The 26467-nt window shown below is 43.1% G+C and overlaps 1 protein-coding gene across 1 annotated transcript in view; it reads right to left on the bottom strand.

The window, feature by feature from the left end:
• LOC109913024 (Down syndrome cell adhesion molecule-like protein 1 homolog) overlaps positions 1-26467 on the bottom strand; it is a 554371-nt gene that overhangs the window by 63366 nt on the left and 464538 nt on the right. Inside the window, exons 21-25 of the mRNA XM_048615473.1 lie at positions 21768-21907; positions 12551-12704; positions 8928-9045; positions 7137-7300; positions 1755-1853 (exon numbers count right to left, since the gene is read on the bottom strand). Of these exons, the coding sequence (XP_048471430.1) occupies positions 1755-1853; positions 7137-7300; positions 8928-9045; positions 12551-12704; positions 21768-21907 (675 nt within the window). The remainder of the gene's footprint in view (positions 1-1754; positions 1854-7136; positions 7301-8927; positions 9046-12550; positions 12705-21767; positions 21908-26467) is intronic.

Raw genomic sequence — 26467 nt, 5'->3', positions numbered from 1 at the left:
TGTGTGAAAATGAAATGATAAAACAGAGGACAGCGATTACATCTACTGATGGTACAAGATTAAGAAGGCGATTGGCACTGCTGAAGATTCATTGTAGAAAAGAGTTCAAGTATCAGATTAGGACTTAGACAAGAAGTCAGGCAGAATTTCCTCTTGCACAAGTCTGTGGCACTCGGGCAAGGTCATTGAACTGGTGACTAAATAGATTCAAGGGATAACTGGATGGGCTTTCGGAGAAAGAAGGATTTGAGGCATATGATGAGAAAATGAGCAGAGGAGATTGATCTATCAAAAAGATTTATTGTGTCTAATGGCCTTTTACTGAGTAAATATCTTCGTTTTCTTCTTTATTAGTTATAAGGGAAGCTGCCATATCATGGTGCACAGGGCAACCCTTCAGGCTCCGAACCAGAATCAGAGTTCAAGTCCCATTTACTCCAGAATTTGCTGATCATGGAAGGGGCACTCACGTGATCCAAAGCAAGTTGTTAATAGGTCTTTACAATCCTTCCATACCTTCCTCCAGAGAGAAATGAGTGTGAAGTTACATGAAGAAAAATGTTTGAAGCTTACCATGTCAACTCTCGTAAGCAAGACATATCTGGCAAAACTACAGTCAAATCTCAATGGGCAAAGAAATTTCCTGTCAAAGATATGAATGTTCCTAAATGTGAAAGGATAAGCAATGGGGCAGGGCTTCCGTAACCCACCAAATACCACCTCCTCCTTTTAATCTTCCTGGGTTCATTGACCATTGCCGTTTCAGGGTATACTTCCACTATCAAGGTGGAGGCTGTGGTGTGGCTTCCAAAGAGATGGATGGAATCGAAAGAAGTGACACAGAGGAGAATAGCCAGGAACAAGGCTTTCAGAAGGTGTGACTTTGGAATGCTGAACTGGAAGGAGAGGAAGCATTTACTGTCTCTATTTGACGACAGGAAGACTATTGCCACTGGCACTCTGGTTCTGCTGCCACCTTCTATAAGATGGTAACTGTTGAGCAACTGGAGGTTGGGCCTGATAGCAGGAAAATGAGGCTCAGTGCTTGGCCACACCCATTTATTTGTTGCTACTGAGCTGCCTAAACCTGTGAAATTGGACTCCAACATGACAGGGAAGTGGCCTAAAACACCACAGTAAAGTTTAAAAAGGAATACTATACATCCTGCAGCTAAGGGGGAGTTGGTTAGCTCAGTTGGCTGAATGGCTGCTTTGAAATACAGAGTTACTTTGTGGGTTCAATACCTCTACCAGCTGAGGTTACTAACATCCAGAAAGAACAAGGGCAGCAGATATATGGCAGCACCACCCCCTCCAAGTTACTCACAATCCCGACTTGGAAATATATTACATTCCTTCAGTGTCGCTGTCCATGACTGAATAAATAAAAGACAAAGGGTCGCTTTGTAGGTCAGAGACTGCAACTCAGGCTGTAAAGTGTCTTAACCATTTTGTATTAAGCACAGACCCAGAAACAGCAATGAAATGAAAGCCAGGGTAATCTCGTAGTAATGATGCCCAGGGAGAAATCCATGCTATTTTGTTCTTTGATTTGCCTCTTTTATCATCTATCTGAACTACTCAACATTAGGACATTCCATTCTCTTGGCTTAATGTTTCATCAGAATGCTGGTTCAGAAGTGAAAGTGTTCCCAATCAGGTCAAGCTGACACTCACGAATAACAAAAGACATCAGTGTAGTTTCTGCTGAGGGATGGATGGGCATAAGGTATGCCATGAGGAGTTCCACTTACCTCTGATAGAGCTGCCACCATTGTCACCAGGAATCCAAGCCAATGTAATGGTGGAGGATGAGGTCTTAGACACTGTCAGATGAGGTTGGTCAGGCGGCACTAGGAAGGGGCAAATTAATGGTTAACGCAATATAGAATCAGATTCACCAACATTATGATATAAAACAAATTTAAGTGTGAGTACAGCGAGTGAAATAACATCTTTTCACTTATGGATCATTTCTTTCCATCCAAAATGAACTGCTGAGCTAGAAGTCAACTAGCCAACCGGTTCCTGTACAAAACTGACTTGGGAAGTTGTTAGAAGTTTTGAGATTCTCAGCAAGACATTTGCCTATAATCAAGGCCATGGAGAGGTAACAGAGGATATTTGTGATATGGAACCAGGGATTAGGCAGCTCAGTTATGTGGAGAGACTAGAAAAGCTAGCATCACTCTCCCAAAATGGAAACAGTTGGGTGATTCAATAAAGGTGTTCAAAATTATGAAGGGTTTTTGATTGAGTAAATCAAGTGCTCTATTGATCAATGGTTTTCACTGGCAAGAGGGTTAGTAATTAAGGACATGGAATTTAAATAGAGGTGAAGGTATTATGATGAGGAATGCTCTGCCTGAAATGGTGGAGCAAGCAGATATAATCTGTGATGCTGGGGACCACTGGAGGAGGCCGAGATGGGTCATCAACTTGGCACTTCTGGCTGAAGATTGCAGCGAATACTTAAGCCTGATCTTTTGCAGAGTGTTGGGCTCTTTCATCATTGAAGATGGGGATATTTGTGGAGCCTCCTCCTCCAGTGAGTTGTTTGTCAGCCACCATTAAGGACTGGATGTAGCAGGAATGCAGTACTTAGATCTGATGTGATGGTTGTGGGATCGCTAAGCTCAGCCTGTCACTTGCTACTTATGCTGTTTCGCACGCAAGTAGTCCAGCTTCGCCAGGTGGACACCTCATTTTTATGTCTGCCTAGTGCTGCTCTTGAGCTATCTGTTAAACCAGGGTTGATCCCCTGGCTTGATGGTAAATGTTGAATGGGGATATGCCATGCATTAGGTTACAGATTGTGCTGGAGTACAATTCTGCTGCTGTAGATGGCCCACAGCGCCTCATGGATGTCTAGTCTCGAGTTACTAGTTCTGCTCAAAGTCTGTCCCATTTAGCACAGTGATAGTGCCACACAACACAATGGAAGGTATTCTCAATGTGAAGGTGGGAGTTTGTCTCTACAGGACTGTGTGCTGATCATACGGCCATGGACAGATGCATCTGCAGCTGACTGGTTGGTAAGGATGAGGTCAAGTATGTTTTCCCTTTTGTTGGTTCTCTCACTACCTGCCGCAGACCCAGTCTAGCAGCTATGTCTGTTAGAATGCGACCAGTTCAGTCAGTAGTGCTGCTGCTCTGTCACTCTTGGTAGTGGACATCGAAATCACCCACCTCGGGATAAACTTTGTGCCCTTGCCACCCTCAGTGTTTCCTTCAAGTGTTCAACATAGAACAGTACTGATTCATCAGCTGAGGGAGGGCAGTATGTGGTAATGAGCAGGAGGTTTCCTTTCCCATGTTTAACCTTAAGCCATGATACTTCATGGGGTCCGGAGTCAATGTTGAGGACTCCTGGGGTAACTCTCTCCCGACTGTATACCACTGTGCTACCACCTCTGCTGGGTCTGTCCTGCTGGTGGGACAAGAAATATCCAGAGATGGTGATGGTGGTATCTGGGACATTGTAAGGTATGATCCCATGAGTATGACTATGTCAGGATGTTGATTGACTAGTCTGTGAGACAGCTCTCCCAATTTTGGTACTAGCCTCCAGATGGTCATAAGGAGGACTTTGCAGGATCAAAAGGACCGTTTCTGCCAAAGTCATACAGTCATACGGCATGGAAACAGACCCTTCGGTTCAACCAGTCCGTGCCGAACATAATCCCAAACTAAATTAGTCCCCCTGCCTCCTCCTGGCCCATATCCCTCCAAACCTTTCCTGTTCATGTATCTATCCAAATGTCTTTTTAACGTTGTAACTGTACCCGGATCCACCACTTCCTCAGGAAGTTCATTCTACACGCGATCCACCCTCTGTGTGAAAAATTTGCCTCTCATGTCTTTTTAAAATTTCTCTCCTCTCACCTTAAAAATGTGCCCCCTTGTCTTGAAACCCCCCACCCTAGGGAAAAGACAACTACCATTAACTCTATCTATACCCCTCATTATTTTATAAATCTCTATCAGATCGCCTCTCAATCTGTGAAGAAAGTCCCAGCCTATCCAACCTTTCTTTATAACTCAAACATTCCAAACCCTGCAACATCCTGGTAAATCATTGTCTTTTCCAGTGCCTGGATCTATGCTAATTGTCCATCCAGTTTTATTTCTTTGTTGAGACTCCATAGTGATTGATGCAACCTAGCGGCTTGCTAGGCCATTCCACAGGACAGCTGGGAGTCACCCACGTTGCTGTGCATCTGGAGTCACATGTAGGCCAGACCAGTTGAGGATGGCCGATTTCCTTCCCTGCAAGGTATTAGTGAGCCAGGTGGGATTTTCCCGATAATCAGCACTGATTTGATGGTTAACAGTAGATTCTTAACTCCAATACTTTTTATTGAAGTCAAATTTCTTCAGCTGCTCTGGCACAATTTGAACCTGGGACCCCAGAATATTAGCTGAGTTTCTGGACTAAGAATCTAGCATTAACACCACAAGGCCATTGCCTCCCTTTAAGATTTTTATTGAGTGGTGCAGACCTTATGCGTAGAATGAACTCCTTTTGTGCTCTAAATGTTTGTGAGCCTATAATAGGTCTTTTCCTGCCTGATTTCATGGAGCATTGAACTTTGCCAGCATTTGCTGTTTTTCCCTCATGCTTCTTCTGAAATGTATCTCCTCAATTCACTTTCAACTATAGCAATTTTGTAGTCTAGCCACACTCTGGATTTTGAATTTTACTTTGTACGTCTTTTTTGGATTTACTAGTGAGGACTCTATGACACCTAGTTTAGGATACTTAGAGATGACAGTATAATGCTAACCACTCGATTGTAACAACATTCACCAAGGTTCCTTTGATAGCACCTTCCAAACCCACGAACACTATCATCTGGAAGGAAAAGGGCAGCAGATACAATGGGAGCACCGCCATCTGCAAGTTCCCCTCCAAGCCACTCACTATTTTGACTTGGAAATATACTGGCTGGCCAGCATTTATTGCTCACCCCTAGCTGTCCTTGAGAAAGTAGTAGTGAGCTGCTTTATAGAGTCATACAGCATGGAAACAGACCCTTCGGTTGAACCAGTCTACGCCGACCATGTTCCTACACTAAACTAGTCCCACCTGCCTGTGTTTGGCCCATATCCCTCCAAACCTTTCCTATTCATGTACTTACCCAAATGTCTTTTAAATGTTGTAATTGTATCCGCATCAGCACTTCATCTGGCAGTTCATTCCATACACTAACCACTCTCTGTATAAAGAAGTTGTCCCTCATTCCTTTTTAAATCTTTCTCATGACCACCTTCTCAAGGGCAATTTGTGATGGGCAATAAATGATGGTCCAGCCAATGATGCCCACATCCCGTGAGTGAATTAAAAAAAAGGGACTTAACATACTGATGAGTGGCAATGCTTTTGGGACAACCATGAGAGAAAGAAAAACAACAAATATTCTTGCTCCTGCTCACAGTCTGGTGGCCATCCTGAGGAATTTATGTGTTTGGGTGTCTGGTAAAGCCAGAATCAGCCTCGACTGTGAGAATTCCCACCAAGTTAAAGTTTACAAACTCTCATGGCAGAACTGTGAACAAAACACTCAGAGGTATGTGTGGACTACCAAAAGGTAACTTGCACTTTACATGTAGCGAGGGGGGGACAAGGGGGGAAATATTTTGAGAAGTAATAATTGCACCAGTTATAATGTTAAAAGATGAGGGGTCACACCAAAGCTGTTTGCAGTGTGCTGACGACCAAATTATTGGATAAACACATTGAATTTTGCAGAGGTAAATCCCTGAAGCATCATAACCTTGAATCACATGTTAATTATCTACCAAACTGTGTGTGTTGTACAGAATCATAGAAAATGTGCAGCATACAAGGAGACCATTTGGTACATCCTGTCTGTGCTGGCTCTCTATAATGGCTACTCAGCTGCTCCCATACTGCCCTGGCTTTTTCCCGTAGCCCTGAACATTCTCTCTTCGGATAATGAATCATTCCCTTTTGAAATCCTTGATGCATTCTGTCTCGACCACAATTGCAGGCAGTGCATTCCAGAACCTAACCTCTTGCTACTTAAATCACTGCCCTCTAGTTCTCCATTCGGAATCACAAAAGTATTTTGGCACAGAAGGAGCCACTTGGCCCATTGTGCCTGCACCAGCTCATTAAATGAGCATCACTGCCTAGTGCCAATCTCCTGCTTTTACTTTATACCCTTGCACACTATTCCTATCCAAATAATCATCTGACACCCCTCCTGAATGCCTCAATCGAACCTGGTTCCACCCTATTTCCAGGCAGTGCATTCTATTTCCTAACTATACACTGAGTAAATATGTTTTTCTTCATATCACCCTTGCTTCTTTTGCAGATCACCTGAAGTTTATGTCCTCTGAAGTTTGTTCTTGTTATAAGCAGGAATGGTTTCTCCCTATCTACTCTATTGAACCCGGTCATGATTTTGAAAAACTCTATCAGACCTCCTTCTTCTCTCCACAGAGAACAGTGCCACCTTTTTCAATCTATCCTCATAACTTAAATTCTTTATCCCTGGAGCCATTCTTGTAAACCGCTTCTGCACTCTCTACAATGCGGTTACATTCTTTCGATAATATAACATCCAGCACTGTACATAACACTCCAAATGAGGTCTAACAAGTGTCTTGTAGAAATGCAACATCGTCTCCTTGCTCTTGTATTCTGTGCTCCTATTGATAAACCTCCTGCTGTGATGATCTGTGCTGCCACTTTCAACAATCTGTGCTCGTGAGAAAATTATTCCCTATCTATTCTGTCCAGAACCCCATTTAGCAGCTGCAATATGGATTCTCTACTAACAGGGTATGAACCTCAAAGAAATGAACAATAATTCAGTGTCTTTAGTGAAGACAATGTCCCAGGCGAGGGAGAAAGAAATAAACTGGGATAGTTAAGAAGAAGAGGTGAAGAGTGAGTTTAAGGAGGGGGTGACTTAGACCTTTGGCAAAAAGGATGAGTTTTGATGAGGTTCTGAAAGATGAAAGATAAGTGGAAAAGTTCACAGAAGGAATTCCAGGGATTGGACTATCAATGTCCAGAGATTCTACCACCAATAGTTTGGCAAACGGATGTCAGGGAAGAATCCCACAGTGTGGGAGAAATGAGCAAACACAACCGCTCCTACCTTGCACCAGAAGGTTGACTATAATGGTATCAAAGCCCCAGGTGTTTGTGGCTGTACAAGTATAATACCCTGAATCCTCTGCTCTTACGGAACGAAGAAACAACGTCCCATTGTTGAAGATCATTCTGTGGCCATCAACTTGCACTGGGATGGCAGAATCTTCACTGCAAACAACACAAGTTTATTGTTAATAACTACACAAGGTGATATTAACATTATGATTTGATTCTTCCTTATTAAGTTTTCTTACTGCAATTTTTAAAATGTCTGATGTGCCACCTCCTTAGTAACTTTTCTGGAATACAAATAATGTTCTGTTATGCAACTTGTCGTTCCTTCGTTTCATCTATTTTAACCCTTTTGGACTTAGGGTTCCCATTGGTCATTCAACAAGTCCACCTCTGTGATGTCTCAGCTTCCCTATCAATGAGTAAACTCCTGGTTACCTAGTTGAGTGAGACTTGACTCTCAGTCCGACAGCTTTTTGGTTTCCATCCCCAGTAGTCTCAAAACTAATAAGCAATGATGCTCAACCAAAAGAGAAAAGAAAAACAAAGTTTGTTTTTATTTTAATGCCCCGATGATTTTTCTCCCTGGTTGGTCTCAGCAGTGAGTGGCCTGGAGATTAATCTTCAATTCCTGGAGATGTCAGGTCAAGCCTGAAGTGTATGTGGAGCAGGTGACTAGGCTGTTCTGCTTTGTCCTGGAGTGTTAAGTCCAATCGTAGTCTGTAACGGATTCTAAAAATGCTATTCTGAACCTGATATTTTGGAACTGTGCAGCAAGATCCCTGAAATAGGTATAAAAACAAAAACTGCTGGAGAAACTCAGCAGGTCTGGCAGCATCTGTGGAGACGGAAACAGGGTTAATGTTTTGGGTCCAGTGGCCCTTCCAGTTCTGAAAAAGGAATGTTAACTCTTCAGCAATTTCTGTTTCTCTTTCAGATTTCCAGCTTCCGCAGTTCTTTGTTTCATATTATTATCTATGAAATAGGTGGTTTTTCTCTCTCTGTCTCTCAAGGATGGTGTTCCATTTGGAGGTCAGTCCTCAGCATTTGCCCCAACAACCTGATTGAGATCAGGCTGTCAGCAGTCAAGAACAGTTCTTCGTGCAAGCCCTGCAGAACTGTACTGCAGTACACCATCACGTTGAAGCAACTCAGTTTTATCAGAGCCCTTTGTACAAAAGCCAAGCGTTAATAACATCCAATTCAAGAAAATAACATTGCTACTCGCTCCACTGTACCCCTTATAATTGCATCATTTACAATAAATGGGTGTTGCCTCTATTCAGATATTGGAGTGAGGCCTAGCATAAACATTCAGGGGGTTAATACCACAAACAAAACTTTCAAGGCAATGGCATTTTGTTTGGTTGGAGAGTTATTATTTGCCAGACTATTTGCTGTATCATTCTACTTTATTATCTTTCTGCTCTCATTGATTATCATTAGAATGCTGAACAGCAAACATCTCCATGGCAACTACCTATGCTCTTTGCCTGATTGGTCAACAAATTAGCCTAATTCGAAGGGACTGTGAGGCTTGTCAGCCCACCCTTCTTCACAAAATGAGCTGGCTCACAGTTCAGGCCCCCAGAGGCCATTCTGGCTCGGGATCCAGATCCTCCCAATCCTCCTCCTGTTTCCAAACATTGGGCTTCCCAGTGAGGATTAGCCACTGGGCCCAATACTCCAGGATATTGCCACTAAAATGATGGGATGGGCCTGCCCACTAGGAGCCAAGGATTCGGGTGTAAAAAGGTTGTTGCAGCGCACAGTGTGTGTTTACCTGTCTTTTGTCCATTTAATGGTAGGTCCTGGATCACCCACAGCTGTACATTGCAAAAAAACATCTCTCATCCAAGGCGTAGTTACTGTTCCTCCAAATGCAATAATCTTTGCCGGGACTGGAATACAAAACATAGATTCTTTAGATATTCATCCATAGAACACGCCCTACAAGTATACTGTACAGTACATAGCTCACCGTACCAGGGGCACTATACTCAATACCAGACAGCATAATCTCAGAATATGGGGTTCCACATTTAAGACCAGGATGAGGAGGAATTTCTTTACTCAGAGGGTAGAGAATCTGAAGAATTTTCTCCTGCAGAAGGAGTTCGAAACAGGGCCATTAAGTATATTGAAAACTGAGATGGATTTTTAATCAGTAAGAAAATCAAGGGTGATGGGGAAACAGACAGGAAAGTTGAGTTGAGGAGTATCACATCAGTCCTGGCATAGCAGATTCAATGGGCTGAACAGCCTATTTCTGCTCCTATATCTTACAATCTTATTCAAAATAAGGAGTGGATTATTGATCATGCTGTCATCTTAACGACAGCTAAAACATTCCAATGGTTACCTGGAATAATTTATTTCTGCTTCCAAGGTACTGACTGAGATATTGCACCACAGCCTCCCAGCACCTTGGATTCTGCACGTTTAGTGGATAATGAGGAGCAAGGGATTATTCATTTGCTCCAAACAGACCCCATTCTGCCATCAATCAACCTCCATAACCATGTGACAGGGCTCAGTAACCCTTGCTGACTGCTATCTCTATCATCCTGGGGTGGGTCCCACTATTTCTGAGAGCCAATTACTGACTGATCTGTTAATTTGGGAAAGGCCAGGGATTGACATCCTGAACACAACATCAGCTGATGCCTACATCCCCCGGTGGCAATGTCACTTCACCAGAGTTACAACTGGGATGTACAGCATACCAGTCTAACGCTTAAATGATGTCGTTCTCAGACATGTCCTCACTCATCTTTCCCAGCACAAGTGGCAGAGTCTTGTCAATTTAACAGCATCTTCAATGACAGATGCAGGACATGATGGACTCACCCCATTGGATAATAGGACGAGCTTATTTGTGAATAATTATGGATGAGGAATTTTGTTAATCATGTCCCACACCCCAAGGACAAGCAGGCTTCAAAGGGGAATCAAATCTCACTTGCTGCAGGGAGAACAACTAATGAGCTACAATCAACTTCTCTTCATAACGCATCAGGACTGAGGGGCAGAGGAAGGGAATTAGTGGCAGTCCATACTGTGTTATCATTTACTATTTATCATGAGGTAGAGATAGTCATATTCTACTAATATCACTGAACTGGTAATCCAGAGGCCTAAGCTACTTCTTTGGCAAACTTGGTTCAAATCCCACATCAGCAGCTGGTAAAATTTAAATTCCATTTAAAGATCAGGAATTAGTCAGGTGACCGTGACAACTATCACTGATTGTTGTAAAAACCCATCTACTTCACTGATGCCCTTCATAGAAGGAAATCTGCCTTCCTTATCCTGGTCTGGCCTACATGTAACGCCCGACCCACAGCAATGGGGTTGATTCTGAACTGTTCTCTAAAATGGTCCAGAAAGCATCTCATTTCAAGTGCAATTAGGGATGGGCAACAAATTCTGCAGCATCCATCTCCCATGAAAAGAATAAGGAGGAAAATAAATCACCAGACAGGAGAGCTTGACTTGCATTTATAAAAATTGTGCGGTGTACAAACTGGCAATGTGCTTTTACGTAAGATCGACCAAAAGATGAAGATTGTATGTGGAATGGCATATTGAAAAGAAACTGTATGAAAGGACAGCCTCATGAGCAAAATGCACACGATTAAAGTGAGGATATGGACAGGAAAAGGAACACTTTTACAGTATTAAACTCCTTGTTGTTTTGCCCGAGAGAGGTAAAAAGCAATATAGTGTAGTTGAAACAATCAGGTTAACATTAGTGAGGCAGGCCATTCTGAAGAAGGGTTTTCAGATGTTTGTGTTTCAAAAGAAAACTTACATTGGATTAGAACCATAGAATCATACTTTACAGAAAAGGCCCTTCAGCCCATTAGGTTTGTACCACCAAAAATATATTACTACCTTCATTAATTGCACTTTCCCCTAGTGACTGACAAAGCATTGACGTCTGATCTGAATAATACCATCATACAGGGGGGTCAAGATGTCACAATTTCTTTTGACAAGTGCTATACCTTCATCCTCCTGTCTCCAACCCCAGCTCCTACACTCCAATCTCCTGTTCCAAATCCCAGAACTCGCCTTTACCATGTTGTGGACAAGGAACGGATAGCCAGGCCATGTACAGGAAAGTAAATAAAAGACCAGTGCCTATCCAGGTCATCTTCTGTCACCATGGGAGTCAAATGATTTAAGAAAAAGTTCTTAGGTTCATAGATTCATACAGTGCAGAGAAAGGCCATTTGGCCCATTGAGTCTGCACTGACGTAACTACCACTAAAAGTGGCTAATCCCAATTTCCTGCACTTATCCCATATCCTTGAATGTTATGATATTTGAAGTACTCACCCAAATATTTTATAAAGACTGTAAGGTTTCCAGCCTCCACCACCTCCCCAGACACTGCATTCCAGATTTCCACCACCTGCTGAATCAAAAAGTTTCTTTTCCCAACTCCCCCTGAATCTCCTGTCCTTTACCCTAAAACTATGCCCTCTTGTGATTGACCCCTCAACCAAGTAAACAGTTGCTCTCTATTCACCATGTCCATACCCTTCATAATCTTATACACCTCAGTCATGACCCCCACCTCAGTTTTCTCTGCTCTATAGGAAACAATCCAAGCCTATCTAGTCTCTCCTTACAGCTCAACTTCTTCATCCCAGCAACATCCTGGTGAACCTCCTCTGTACCCCTTCGAGTGCTATCATGTCCTTCCTGTTGTAAGTCATAAAGTCTGCATTTATTGCCCATCCCTAATCCTTTGCGAAGGTGCTGCTGATCCTCCTTCTTAAACCATTGCAGTCCATGTGGTGTAGGGACACACAGAGTACTATTAGGAAGGGAGTCTCGGAATTTTAGCCAGAAACACTGAAGGAATGGTGATATATTTCCATATCAGGATGCTAAGCGGGTTGGAGTTGAATTTGCAATTGGCAGTGTTTCCATGCAAATGCTGCCCTTGTCCTTCTGGATGGTAAAGTTTGTAGGTTTGTAAAGTGTTGTTGAAGGAGCTTTGGTAAGTTGCTACATTTCATCTCACAGGCAATACACACTGTTGCCTGTGTGAGCCGATGACAGGAGGGGAGTGAACTTCCAAGGTGGTGCATGGCTCACCAACCCTTTAAGGTGATGCAATAGCATTGCAAGGGTTGACTCAGCACAGTGAACAGTCTCAGTCAATGAGATTAAAACAGACGGAAGAGGCACAAAATCTCAGTGATGGAGAGATTTGGGAACTTAGACCTGGAGTTATCTTGTCCCCCAAGTAAAACTACACTAACCATTTCGCGATTCACTCTAAAGCTGTTTACCAAAACTGTAGGATGCAGGTATCTGAAAAGACAAGGAAGGAGAACAAAAGGGAAGAAAGTACAAAACTAACAAGATACATGATGAAGGCTGACGTACCCTTTGCTGCTGGCTCACCAGTGACTTTGTTGCTCACATTTCCTCGGCCTGCTGATGTGACTGCTGCAACCCACAGAAGGTACTTTTGCTGACGGTTCAGGTTGGGGATTCGGTAGTACAGGGTCTCTGGAGATGCCTCATATTCACTGGGAGCCTGTGAGGAGAAACAGTCTGGTCAGTGCCAACCAACAGCAGTGGGTGCACCTGGTAGCTGCCCTGGCACACATGGGTCAATGCTGTCGGGAGGAATTTGCAGGGGGTTTGCACATCTAACTTCCAGGCTAGGATCTCCCACAGCCCACCAACTGCAGTATTTGTAGAAACATAGAAAACAGGAGCAGGAGTAGGCCACTCAGTCCTTTGAGCCTGTTCCACGATTCAGTATGATAGTGCTAATCAGTATCCATTAGCCACTTTCTCCCCATATCCTTTGAGCCCTTTAGCCCTACGAACTATATCCAACTCCTTCGTGAAACATTCAATATTTGGCTCAACCGCTTTCTGTGGCAGAGATTTCCACAGGCTCACCATTCTCTGGGTGAAGACATTTCTCCTCATCTCAGTCCTAACCAGCCTGTTGTGTATCCTGAAATTGTGACCCCGGGTTCTGGACTCTGTAGTCAGGGGCAACATCCTTCCTGTGTTTGTCCTGTTTAATCTAGTTACAATTTTATAGGTTTCTGTGAGGTCCCTTCTCATTCTTCTGAACCCCAGTGAATATATTCCTAACTGATCCAATCTCTCTGCATACACCAGTCCTGCTAAGCCAGGAATGGGTCTGGTAAACCTTCACTGCACTCCCTCCATCGCCAGAAAATCCTTCCTCAGATAAGGAGACCAAAACTGCCCACAATACTCCAGGTGCGGTCTCACCAGGGCCCTATGTAATTGCAGCAAGATATGCCTGCTTCATATTCAAATCCTCTCGTTATGAAGGCCAACATATCATTTACTTTCTTCATAGCCTGTTTGCACCTGCACACTTACTTTCATCAACTGGTACACACAGACATCCAGGTCTCGTTGCGTCTCCCACTTTTTCAACGTATCCCCTTCCAGATAATAATCTGTCTTGGTTTTTTTGCTGCCAAACCTCACATTTACACACATTTGTGCTTCATCTGCTGTGCATTTGCCCACTCATTCAACATGTCCAAATCACACTGAAGCAGCTCTGCATCTCCTCAGCATTCACCCTCCCACCCAGCATTGTGTTGTCTGCATACTTGAAGTTACGACACTCAGAAGTTTCAGACTGATCCTTCTTTAGTGATTGGCTGGCTGTATTTGGGGTGACTTTGTGAGTACACGCAAAGCGGGGGGCTACTCTACTATCAAAGCAAAGTTTTGAATGACCTCATGTTGCCAAGGGGGCAAAGGTGGGAAGCTGACCAGGAAAGCATTACCTGGATTTCCTTTCCAAGATTTAGATTGAGATCTCATTGTCATGTGTACTCAGGTAGAGGTGCAGGAGTACAGTGAAAAGTGTACAATGTCGCCACACACACTCAGGTACAAAGGCACCCAGGTACAAAAATGTAGGTGCAAAGCAGTAAAAGAAACAAAGTTAAAAAGTTAAGCATTATCTTCATAGAATAAGCAGACAAATAAATAGATAAGGTAATAGTTAACATTAATGTCCTTCTTGATATAAACTAGAAAAATAAAGGAATAGCGTTAAAAGTTCCAGTCTTAGATGAGTCTTCCACTTATCTCTCTCTCCGGGAGACCTCAGCTGCCTGTTCTTACGCTGCTGCCACAGATACCAAGGGACGCCTGTCACCGCTCCATCTTCTCACTTTGGGTCATGGTGTCATTGCTGCTGCTGAAGCTGTCACCTCCCCGATCTCCTTCTGCTGCCTCCAGTACGTGCTGGGCAGGACCCACTCGCATCTCAAGATACCGCCACGCCAGGCCGAGAGTATTAACTCAATTAAACTTAAGTCAGTAGCTCTCGGCTGGTGAGGTAAAGTCCCACTATCTTCACAAAGAAGCCATTGATCGCGTGTCTTTTCCATTGGTTGAGGAAGGAGCAGCATGCCTTTCAACGAGCCATGACTAAACAGGATTGTGCAATTCACCGCATCATGTTGTGTATTAGTAATAAATGAACAGGGTATTAATTCACCTTTTATGATCATGTAGTACCTTTAAATCAAGCCATTACCCTTGGTAAGATAACCTGTTAAAAGATTGTTTCACAAGAAATCCAGAAATGCTTGTTTAAATTTTGACATCCCTTGCTTCCTTTTATCTGTATAACTTGTGAATTGTTGTGGTTTCCAAGCTGACGAGGGTCTCTGATCTCTGTTGCCATAGGCAGGTTTTTGTCAGTCAATAGTTCAATTTTCCAGGGGTAGATCAGGCTCTGACTCATAGGCTTCCTGCACATGCGGCTGCTATGGGTTTGCACTTTGGAAATATGTTACACATGGATGGAATGACCATACATGCACCTTCTGATGAAGGATTACACTGGACCCGAAACGATAGCTCTGTTCCTCTCTCCACAGATGTTGCCAGGCCTGCTGAGTTTCTCTGGCATTCTCTGTATTTGTTTCAGATTTCCTGCATCTGAAGTATTTTGCTTTTAAGTAAGCCAGCAAAAATTTGTAGAGGCATTTGTTGGATGTTAATTCTGACAAATCAAATTTGGTTACTAGAGAGATGTTGGATGAAGATTCAGATGATTCAATCCGCACCTTATAGCGAGAGATAGTAGGAACTGCAGATGTTGGAGAATCTGAGATAACAAGGTGTAGAGCTGGATGAACACAGCAGGCCAAGCAGCATCAGAGGAGCAGGAAGGCTGACGTTTCGGGCGAGTTGGCACTGTCAAATCCAAAGTGGAAGAATGATTTGTAACTATTGCATTGGAAACAGCAAAACAAGAGCATTGAACAAACATCAAGTGCCAGGTAGACAATGGTGCTTCTTGTAACCTTATGAGTATCACAGACCGCTGGCAATCCAAAAATTAAACCCTTGCAAGTTAAGTTGAAGCTCAGTGAAAGAATGATGCTCACACCGAACGGACAAATTAGTCTGAGAGTCCAATGCAGTGACAGTACTGAAGACCTGGAATTTCAGATATGGGACACAAAGCTGAAGCCACTCATTTCAGGGTGAAGCTGGTCAAATGCTTGATCTCAGAACACAAAACATGCCAGAAGAGATCTACAGTGTTTCGCAGGTCACATTGACTAATGGGATGCCAATCAAACAGCAGGAAACAGAAAGGGTCTGCCTTCAGGACCACAGAGGAAACTTGGTGCCAAAGTCAGAGAGCAAAATGTGCTGGAGACAACTCATACAATTTGAGGAAACAGGTGTCTAAGTAAACAATGTAGCACAGTCATCTAGGAAGATGTCATCAATCCACCAGTCGAGGTGAGAGGAAAAACTGTCAACCCACATACATGTCATGTATGTAAAGAGACTGACAACGTGGGACTATCTAGAAAAACAGTTTTAATAATGTGTGGGAACAGTCTGCATCATCGGTAACTTGGGCAACTTAGTGGAAATGATTGTGCAGACAAATTTGCAGTAGTTTAAGAAAAGGGGAATGTTTGAATGGAACTTGTACTAATGCACTGCAACAAACACAGAGAATGCTGGAGAAACTCAGCAGGTCTAACAGCGTCTGTGGCAACAGAAACAAAGTTAGTTGAGTCCAATATGTCTCTTCTTTCAGAACAGGCATTACTGTGTTTAGTATTATTGTAGTAATGTGCTTCCTGGTTACTGGATGTGACTTCTGCCACAACACTGCAGGCAGCTATCTGATAGCGAGTTCAATAAAGACACAGTGCAAACAGGACTGGTGTGCTGTAAGCTTGGAACAGCCTCGATCAAATCTCCTCTTCTCTAAGTAATCCTTCCAGGTAACTGAAGCTCCTCATTTCTGGAACCAATCTCTTGAATATTTTCTGCATTCTTTCTATTGCCTTCACATCCTTTTAGAGTGTGACGCCCATGACTGGACACAATACTCCAGAGGAGGCCAAACTAGTGTTTGAAATGGGTTTTGACAGAACTTCCTTGCTTTTGTACTGTGTGCCCCTATTGATAAAGGCCAGGATCTGGTATGCTTTATTAACAGCTCTCTCAACCTGTCCTGCCAAGTTCAAAGACTTAAGCACATATACACACAGGTCTTTCTGCTCATGCACCTCCTTTAGAATTCTATCTTTAGTTTGTTTTTGCCTTTATTGCCTTTCTGTATCCTCCCTGACAAAATGAAATGGTTCATATTTCTCTGCATTAAATTTCCTCTGCCACTTGTCTCTCCATTCCGCTATCATGTCTGTATCCGTTTGAAGTTCTGCACTGTCCTCCACTTGGTTCACAATACATCCAAGGGGTACATTGACTTTAATCAAAATGATCAGCGCCATATCTTGCTGATTAGTCTGATAGAGGAAATGGTGACTAGGAGGATTGCCAGTTACATGCCTATCATTCCATCAGTTTTGGTTACAGGTTCACAAAGAGACCACAGCAGAAATGAACAAAATGAATCCCACAGTTGAGTTCTTTAGTAATCCGCAAGCTTGGCCCTCCACTCCACTGACAAAGAGACAGGAGGTCTACAAATTACTACTTATCAAAAGCTCTGCTTCAAATTCATTTCAATATCTAAGCCATGCGTTGTCATGGAGATGTAATCTGTTCATCAAAGCGGCTGTTTAAAACCATAGGGATCTGATACTGTTATTTGCAGGCGTGTTGTCAAAGCTGCCTAGGAAAATCTACAATAACCCTGGGCACAATACTTGTAATTTTAGGGACAATACTTTTCAGTAGAAACACTCCTCTCCCCTTCCCTTCCCTCCCATACCCCCTTTCACTTTTGGCCCCAGTCATAATCGAATTTTAAATGCAAATGCCTTGGAAAAGGAAGAATTTGATAGATTGACATAAATTGTCGAATGCACAGATACCAACCATTCTTTCACAGCAGAGACCACCACAGTTTGCAACACTCAGTGTGACTGTTGCTTCCCAGACTGACGAGCTCCTGACTGAAGACCTAGCTCACTTGAGCTTATGAGTTGCAGAACGATTGTATGAAAGGTGTCCCTTGACAGTACTCTCTGCCATCGAAGGATGAGTGATGGGTTTGGGCCTGCAATTTTCCACAAAGCTGAATCCTTGTTGGGGGAGACAACTGAGGCTTGTCAACCCTTCAGGAATTGACGGTTATCTTCCAGGATGCAACAGTGAGCACTTTTGGTGAATGAAAAATCGTTGGGGCATTGAACAAACTGAAATGGGGTGTTCTTTTATCTGAAGCCTTTCACTGATATATTTGGAAATACCAGTGATGTAAGGGAGCTGTGAGGAAAGTGTTGGAGGCGATGGCCTAGAGTTATTGCTGGACTGTTAATTCAGAGACCCAGATAATGTTCTGAGGATCTGGGTTCAAATCCTGCCATAGTAGATGGTGGAATTTGTATTCAATAATAATTTGGAAATAAGAGTCTGATGATGACCATGAGTTGATTGTCAGGAAAAACCCATCTGGTTCACTCATGTCCTTTAGGGAGGGAAACCTGCCATCCAGACTGTCCTGCCTACATGTGGTACCAGACCAACAGCAATGTGACTCATCCAGCTGCCCTCTGGGCAATAAATGCTGGCTCAGCCAATGAAGCCCACATCTGTGGATGAATTAAAAAAAATTGAGTTTGACTGATAATCAAGCCTCTTCATTGAGGAGCCTTTGCTTTCTGTTGGCAGTTCAGGCACAGGCTGGATCGAGGGCAGAAGGGAAGGGCACGGGTAGGACCTGAGTGGTCACTTGACAAAACCTCCATTGGAAGTTGGCAACCCAAAGGCAACATGGCAGATCCTGCAGTAAGGTAGCGGCAATGTAATCAACAAAACAAAATGAAAGTGCTACGGACGCTGGAGCTGTGAAACAAGAAACAGCAAGTGGCAGAGAAACTCAGGAGATCTGGTGGCATCTGTGGAGAGCAAGCAGAGTTAATGTTTCAAGTCTGGTGATCTTCCAACAGAACTGGTGTTAAGTGGTTTCTTGTACCAGTGATGGGTTACACTTCAGTATTCAGGCAACACAGGTTCAGCCATTTTCCCTACGTGGCTGAGGAATGACCACCTCACCCCACCCACTGTGGATGACGGAGGCCTTTAATTGAGTCCACATAAGAGCCATGGGGAAGCTACACACAGGCCTCCCCTGATGTGTCAGGATAGAGGCAGCACCCAGCATCTCCCACTGAATATCACATTGCTTTTGACATGTTAATTCTGTTTCTCTCTCCACAGATGCTGCAGATCTGCTGAGTTCCTCCAGCACTTTCTGTTTTTATTTCAGATCTCCAGCATCTGTACAACTTTGCTTTTTATTGGTTAATGGGGGGATGTTTAAGGTTAATGTACCTCCAGCAATGATGGTACAGGCACTGGACAGCACCACAGAAAGTGGATGTTTAGTAATTCTGCCATAAAGATTTTGAAACATGTCCAACACTTGATGACAGTACATTGCTACTGTTTGAAATAATGTCACAGAGGCTGGTATCCCATCACCAAGTTACCCTTTACTTGCACATGGAGAGTCCTTGACACTGATCCAGCTCCCTTGGAGCCAGCTCTCAGAGTGAGCAAGATGTCTGACACTCCTGTCCTTATCTGTCAGCCAGGGCTCCCTGATTGGACCAGATTAACAGCCCCAATCAGGGAACTCATACTCTATGAGGTCCACTCGGCTGACCTTGTTACTATCAGTACACTGTTAACAGGTTTTACTGTGGTAAATAAGACTTCACACTGGGGAGGTTGTCAACTCTCTGAATGGGTCATAGAGTCATTTAGAGATTTAGTGCACAGAAAAAGGCCGTTTGGCCCATCGAGCCTGTGCCAGTCGAAATCACCTAACTATTCTAATCGCATTTTTGTAGCACTTGGCCCACAGCCTGGTGTGACATGGGCTGTTGCCCCAGAAATGCATCATGATAATCCCTGAGCTGAATGGGGAACAAAACCAGGTGTTACTGCCTAGTTGCCCCACTCCCTTGACTGCCACATTATGAAAGATAGACGAATCTAGCAGTTGAGGTCTTCAATCCCTGTTTAACATCTTCCAGCACATGTGAACTGGGCAAACCTCTCTGACAGGGCACTTCACCAAAGGAGGGTGCCTTGCTGAATGTTGCCAGATTCTGCTTGCTACACAGCAACCCAAATTCGGAAACATCAGTCATTGGTCACAGAGGATAGCCCAGGCTGTTGAAATAGCACAGATTAGTCACTGAGAAATGAGCATGCAGCCATACCACCCTCCTGATGCATTCCGAGGCACAGCAAATTACAAACTCATGATAATTACCACATCACTATTAGCACAAGAATATGCGACAGCATAACATTGAAATAGTTAGCAATTTAATCATCCAGCGTCAAATTTACTCAAAATCCTTCTCAAGTTTCTCTGTGGCTTTTTTTTGCTGCATATTCTCAAGTTTCCTGATATTTGTTGTGCAGATTTGCATATTTCTGCCATGGGTAAAGTAAAGTAACTACAGACAATGCCGCATCTGTCCTAGTAAGAAACAATGTGTTGGCTTGTGACTCACTGGGGAAGACCAGGTGAAGGCTCTTAATGCATGACACAAGGATTAAGAACAGCAGGGAAGACAATAAAGATTTACATCTAAATAGTGCCGTTCACAAATTTAGTTTAATCTCAAAGCAATTTACTGCTGATAAAAGTTGTGTTTGCTGACACCAAATTGCATGTCATGACTTGGTTAGAGACAAAAAAAACTGCAGATGTTGGAATCCAAGGTAGACAAACAGGAGGCTGGAAGGACACAGCAGGCCAGGCAGGATCTGGAGGAAAGGAGCAGTCAACATTTCGGGTATTACCCTTCTTCAAAGAAGGGTAATACCTGAAATGTTGACTGCTCCTTTTCTCCAGATGTTGCCTTGTCTGTTGTGTCCTTCCAGCCTCCTGTTTGTCTACCTTGTATGTCATGACTTATTGGGTTGACATGACTTATATGCACATTTCCTTTGCGAGTGTGCACAGTTGCTGAGGTCAGCAAACACCGCCGCTGATAAAATGCTTTAGAGAGCAATGTGGAAAAGCACAGCAAGCTTTCCCAAACAGCTGTGATCAGATAATCTGTTTTTTTTTGTCAGTGATGTAGGTAGAGGGGGTAAATATTGACTCGGAAATTAGGAATGACACCCCAACTCCTCTTCAAAAGAGCACCTCAAGATACTTTACGATCATCTGAGAGGGCAGACATGAGCTTGATTTAACATTTTGGTCAACAGTGTAGTGCTCCCTCAGCACTGCACTGGAGTATCAGTCTGGACTTTTGTGTCTCTAGAGTGAGCTTGAACCAATAGTTTTCAGACTTAAAAGCATAGGTCCTACCCACAGAGCCACAGAAGAGGAAATAAATGAAACATAATAATTGGGGACACCAACTTTTAGTTTCTTTGAAAATCTGGAGATTGGAAGAGGAAAGTTCCAGAGTTCTGCAACATGTAGGTCATGGGTCTGAAAGAATCAAGTGGAAAATTTACTTAAAGGATCTTCATTTTAACACAATGATATTATACAGAGAAGGAAGAATATGTGGATGGCAACTTTGCAGTTTGGTCAGAACCAGAAAGCAAATTAGGGCGAAGCAACAATCCCAAATTAAGCTGAAAAATGGGCAGAACAGATGTTAGTGGGTGACAGAGGAGGGGAACAGAGTGAGCCCATCAGTGCATCCCAATAGAAGCACAAAGGGTGATACAGATGAGCTGTCACATGAATGAATACATTATTCAAGTCTTGTCCAATCTCGGACATTACAGAGTGAAGAATTGCTCAGCAGTACAAAAATCTTTGCCTGTCTGAAGAGCCTGAACTTGACAAAACAGTCATCAGCTCTATTTAGGAAGCGAGGAGATAGTTAAATGGTGAATTTCAATGATATAAAGATGAAGGGACCAGCTGTCATCAATAAGGACTAGTGAGATAGTTAGCAATGGATTCTTGAAAAGACTGACTGAAGTTCTACAGAAACTTACAAAGTTTCCCAGTAAATATTTATTCTGTAATCACAGGATTTGCCAGACTGGAGTTTGACTGGAAGGTTAAAAAATTTGTAGTTTCCCAGTGTCCTTGGGGCATATTGTTAATATTGAATGTTAATGGGTGGGGAATGAGGTGATGGTTGCTACTTACTGGTTGCCCAGACCCAGGGCTCGAACAAAAGATGGTGTATTTGCGAATGATTCCATTTGGCTTGGTGGGGGGGAGCCAGGCCACCACCACGCTGCTAGCTGAGGAGGGTACTGCTTTGATTCCCGCAGGAGGTCCTGGAACTGAATCAAAGAATAGATAGCACGTGAAATAAAGAAAAGGACCTTTAATAACATTTAGTCAAGCTTGCTTATTAATTCCTAGACCAGCATGTGCCACAAAAATCTGCCTTTTCAAAACCAAAATGTACCAACGATTATCCAAGACACGTCAGGAAACATAATTGCCGAAGTTCCAATTGATTTCTACTTGTTTTCACAGAGATTGAAGCAATCATTTCATTATGTACAAATCTAAAAGAAAATATGGTGAATATCTATTTCCCAAAACAAAACTTATTGTAATGTATGCAGAAAAGGTCGAACAAAGTTTATTTTTATGGAAGGCATGGCAAAACACAGCACTTTTAAAAGATATATTGCTAAGCACTGTTTGTCCTTGTATACAACACCAACATTAGCCTGCTGAGTAGGCAAGTCCTCTGTGCATTTACATTGTCAGTAATCCTTATATCCTAAATCACCATTCAGTTAGTTCGTAGCTGATCTGCTTCTCAACTCCATTTATCTGCTCTTGATAGATGAAATTTTATTTTAGTAAGATTGATGCTGTCAATGAACCCAATCTCCCAAGTACACACTCAGTTATCAGCCCAATTTGATGATCTCAGAAAATTATTTTTACCTGAAGGCCTCTGGCATAAGGTCAATGGGTTAATGTCACTCCTGAGGATAGGACATGGCAGCCAAATGAAATCTACAGACAGTGAAGGGCCCTGTAAAAACAGTATGTCTTTCATCTCCTTGATCTAGCTTTAGCTTGCAGCCCAGACTGAAACTGTCTTGATTGTAACCATTAGTTCCTTTAAAAGGTTTGATGGCATGTGCGCTGGGATATTTCAACCAGACGTCCAGAGGACATGAAAAGAGAGCCTTGTTTATAACCACTAACTGTTAACCGCCCCTCAGAAACCACAGGTTAACTGGTGTTGAATGTAGAAAACGTTAAGTGATGCGATATGAGGTTCCTCAACTGTGGTGGAAGCTTAAGTACATTAGTTAGGGGAGTTGTGGTGTTGTACTAATGTCATTGGGTTAGCTATCCAGTGTCCCATACAAATGTCCCGGGGACATGGGTTCAAATCTCACCATGGCTGATGGTGAAATTTGAATTCACTTCATAAATATGGAATCAAAAGCTGGTTAATGGTGACTATATATGACCACGATCAATTGCCATGAAAACCCCTCTGGTTCACTAATGCCCCTGAAAGAGGGAAATGTGCAGTCTTTACCTGGTCTGGGTTCTATGTGACTCTAGATGTGGTTAGCTCTCATAATCCTCTGAAGTAACCAAGCAAGCAACTCAGTTCAAGGGCAATAAGGGATGGGAAATAAATACTGACCCAGCCAGTGATGTCCACTTCCCACAAAACAGTACATTAAAAACACTTGGGTAGAGTGATAGCAAGGCCTGGTGTGTGGGGTGTGGGGGCTTGGACATGGAAGAGTTGAGGTCCTAAAATTATTGAACTCGATATTGAGTCCGGAGGGTTGCAGGGTCCCCAAGCGGAAAATGAGGTGTTGTTCTTCCAGCTTGCGCTGAGCTTCGCTGGAACACTGCAGCAAGCCAGAGACAGAGATGTTGGCCAGAGAGCAGGGTGATGAGTTGAAGTGGCAGGCAACTGGAAGCTCAGGGTCTTTTTTGCAGGCAGAATGTAGATACTCTGCAAAGCGGTCACCCAGTCTATTCTTCGTTTCCTCAATGTAGAGGAGACCACATTGTGAGCAGCGAATGCACTAGACTAGATTGTGTCTAGTGCAGGTGAAGTGCTGCTTCACCTGGAAGGTACGTTTGGGCCCTTGGATACTGATTAACATAATGATGTGAATGTTGCATCTGCAGGGGGAGTGAGCAGGACTTAGTTTCCACTGCGGGCCCAGCTAGTTGGACTAAACGGTGATTCAGTTAATGGCCTGAATGTGCTAATGCCTGCAAGCAAGCTCACTGTTCACCTGGGATGGAGGGTGGGGGTCAGCAGGATTCAATTTGACAACTGTTTCCACCTTCACTGAAGTAAAGTCGAAGAACTGAAATGGATACTGTTATTCACGTGCAAAATGTTGTTTCCTCTTTACAGTTGCAGAGTTCCAGAGAAGGCTCTAAATCTTTGCAGTGGAAAATGAGAATTTCCTTTTGCAGGGACGTGAAAAATGAGAAAACACCCCTTTAGGCATTGCAGCATTTTTGAATAAATCCCAGAATCCTAGTGTTGGTATTACTCGTTGATGAACCTGTGTGTGTGTGTGTGTGAGTATGTGCCTGTGTGTGTGCGTGCGTGTGTGTGTATGTGTGTGCGTGTGTTTGTGCATGTCTGTATGTGTGTTTGTGTGTGTCTGTGTGAGTGTGCATGTCTGTGTGTGCGTGGGTATGTATGTGTGTGCGTGGGTATGTATGTGTGTGCGTGTGTGTGTGTGCATGTGTGTGTGTGTGCGTGTGTGTGTATGTGTGGGGGTGTGGGTGTGCATGTGTGTGTCTGTGTGTGATTGTGTGTGTGTGTGTGTGTCTGTCTGTGTGTGTCTGTTTGTGTGAGTGTGTGTGTCTGTGTGTGTCTGTTTGTGTGTGTGTGTGACTATGTGAGTGTGTGTGCGTCTGTGTGTGTATGCGTGTCTGTGTGTGTGCGTGCGTGTGTGTGTGGGGTGTCTGTATATTTTACATACAATAGCTAACAGTGGGATAGGCTAATGAACATATTAAGCAGGTTTATTCTCGACATTATTCTCAAGTTATTGTGGTCAGAAGTATAACCCTGATAACTCAAAAAAGATTGTGGCGGTGGGGGACAAAGGGGTCTCTGTTACTTTAAGGGTTGTGATAATTAATACAAAACTGACAGATGATGAGACAATAATGATCATCATTTCCAGATAGGCTGCTGAAATCCTACCTACCACAAGAAACTGTATTCTGAGAAGCTTACAGGTATTAAGCGATGCGTCCTGTTGTGGTGGGGCGTGTGGGGGGATGGGGTTACTCAAAGGAGACTGCAGGGAGAAAGAGATGATACAGGCAGCCAAGAGCTTAAGCCTCCATTTTTCAACATTACATCCTTAATGTGAAAGCATTATGACTGGACCAATAAAGATAAATTCTAATATTTAAGACTACCAGGGGCTACATCATCACAATTGAATCCATGTTCAAAGTTTAATCCACATTCTCTGCACCTGTTTAGGATGGCAGGGTTCAAATCAGACCTATGTATGTAGATTAATCTGTGACAAAGCCCCTGAGGCCGTAGGTACAAATCCTTTATTTCTTCATAAAAATTGCATAAGTGCAGCACCACTTATTTGATTTCGAACTTCAGGCTATTCTATTTACAGCACAAGCTACAGATTTTATGTGAAATATTCAAACGATAAATTACTGAATAATTAAGCCTACATTATGGCTGGCAGGAGATGTGGCTCAAATCATTGGCAGTGGCCATTTTTAAAATAACAATTACCTAGCGGTTTATATGCATTTTAGCTGTGAATAATGGCTATAATTTTTATACTAATGAGCTCTTCTTTTCCCATGTTCATGAGCTGCGTTCAGTTTTTAGTATGTGCTTGAGTTCTCTCTCGTTAAGTACCATGAGAAAAGACAGACAAGTAGGGCCATGATTGATGTTTAAAGCTGCATTTGCATGAAATGTGGGATCCAGTTAGCTCAGTTGATTGGACAGCTAGTTTACTATGTCAAGTGACCCCAGTGGTGTGTGTTCAATTCCTGCACCGGCTGAGGTTACTATGAAGGTCTTGCCTTACCCCCTCATCTAAGGTATTGTGGCCCTCAGCTTAAACTACCACCAGTCATCTTTTTCTGATTAGAGAGTGGGATTCTGGCAACTTTACCTTTCACTATCTAAACTACCTTATGTCCAAAAACCTCAATTTTGCATCAATTCTTTACCTCTATTCATCCTTGTCCTTGTCGACTTCCACTGCACATCTCCCAAAATAGTCAATTTAAAATCCCGACCCTAGTTTACCCAGGATACCCAAATGAACCAGATTTTATGGGGTCATCTTGTATTCAAGGCAGTTATCCCATTGCCTGGTGGTTTGCTGGATTAGATTTAGGGTCAGGGCCACTGACTCATATTTTTAGCATTTGATTGCCATATTTGTGTAGTACACACCTCTGTGCTCTCCGCACTATGTCCTGCTCCCACATTCCCCTTGTGCCCTCCCCATGCCAAAGCTGTTCTTGCCCCCAGAGAGCTGGTCATGCACTTTGAGTTAACAAGTCCCTCCACAACTTCACCTGACCCTACCTAATACCATCATGTTGTTATTGCTCTTCTGTTGCTTTAAGAGAAAGAACTTGAATGTAATCAGGATTATATCAGAATGGCCCAAAGCACATGCCAGCAAATGAAATACCTTTGAAATGATCTCACCGTTACAAGTTGGAGAAATTCAGCAACCAATTTGCACAAATCAAGGAACCAGAATCAGGGAGGCACTGGTGTAGTGGTAATATCACTATATCATACAGTCATAGAGCTGTACAGCACAGAAACAGACCCTTCAGTCCAACTCATCCATGCTGACCAAATATTCTAAAAAAAT

The sequence above is a fragment of the Rhincodon typus genome, chromosome 32 (genome assembly GCF_021869965.1).
Source record: "Rhincodon typus isolate 14 chromosome 32, sRhiTyp1.1, whole genome shotgun sequence".
Classification (NCBI taxonomy): Eukaryota; Metazoa; Chordata; class Chondrichthyes; order Orectolobiformes; family Rhincodontidae; genus Rhincodon; species Rhincodon typus.
This window is presented reverse-complemented; position numbering and strand designations above follow the sequence as displayed.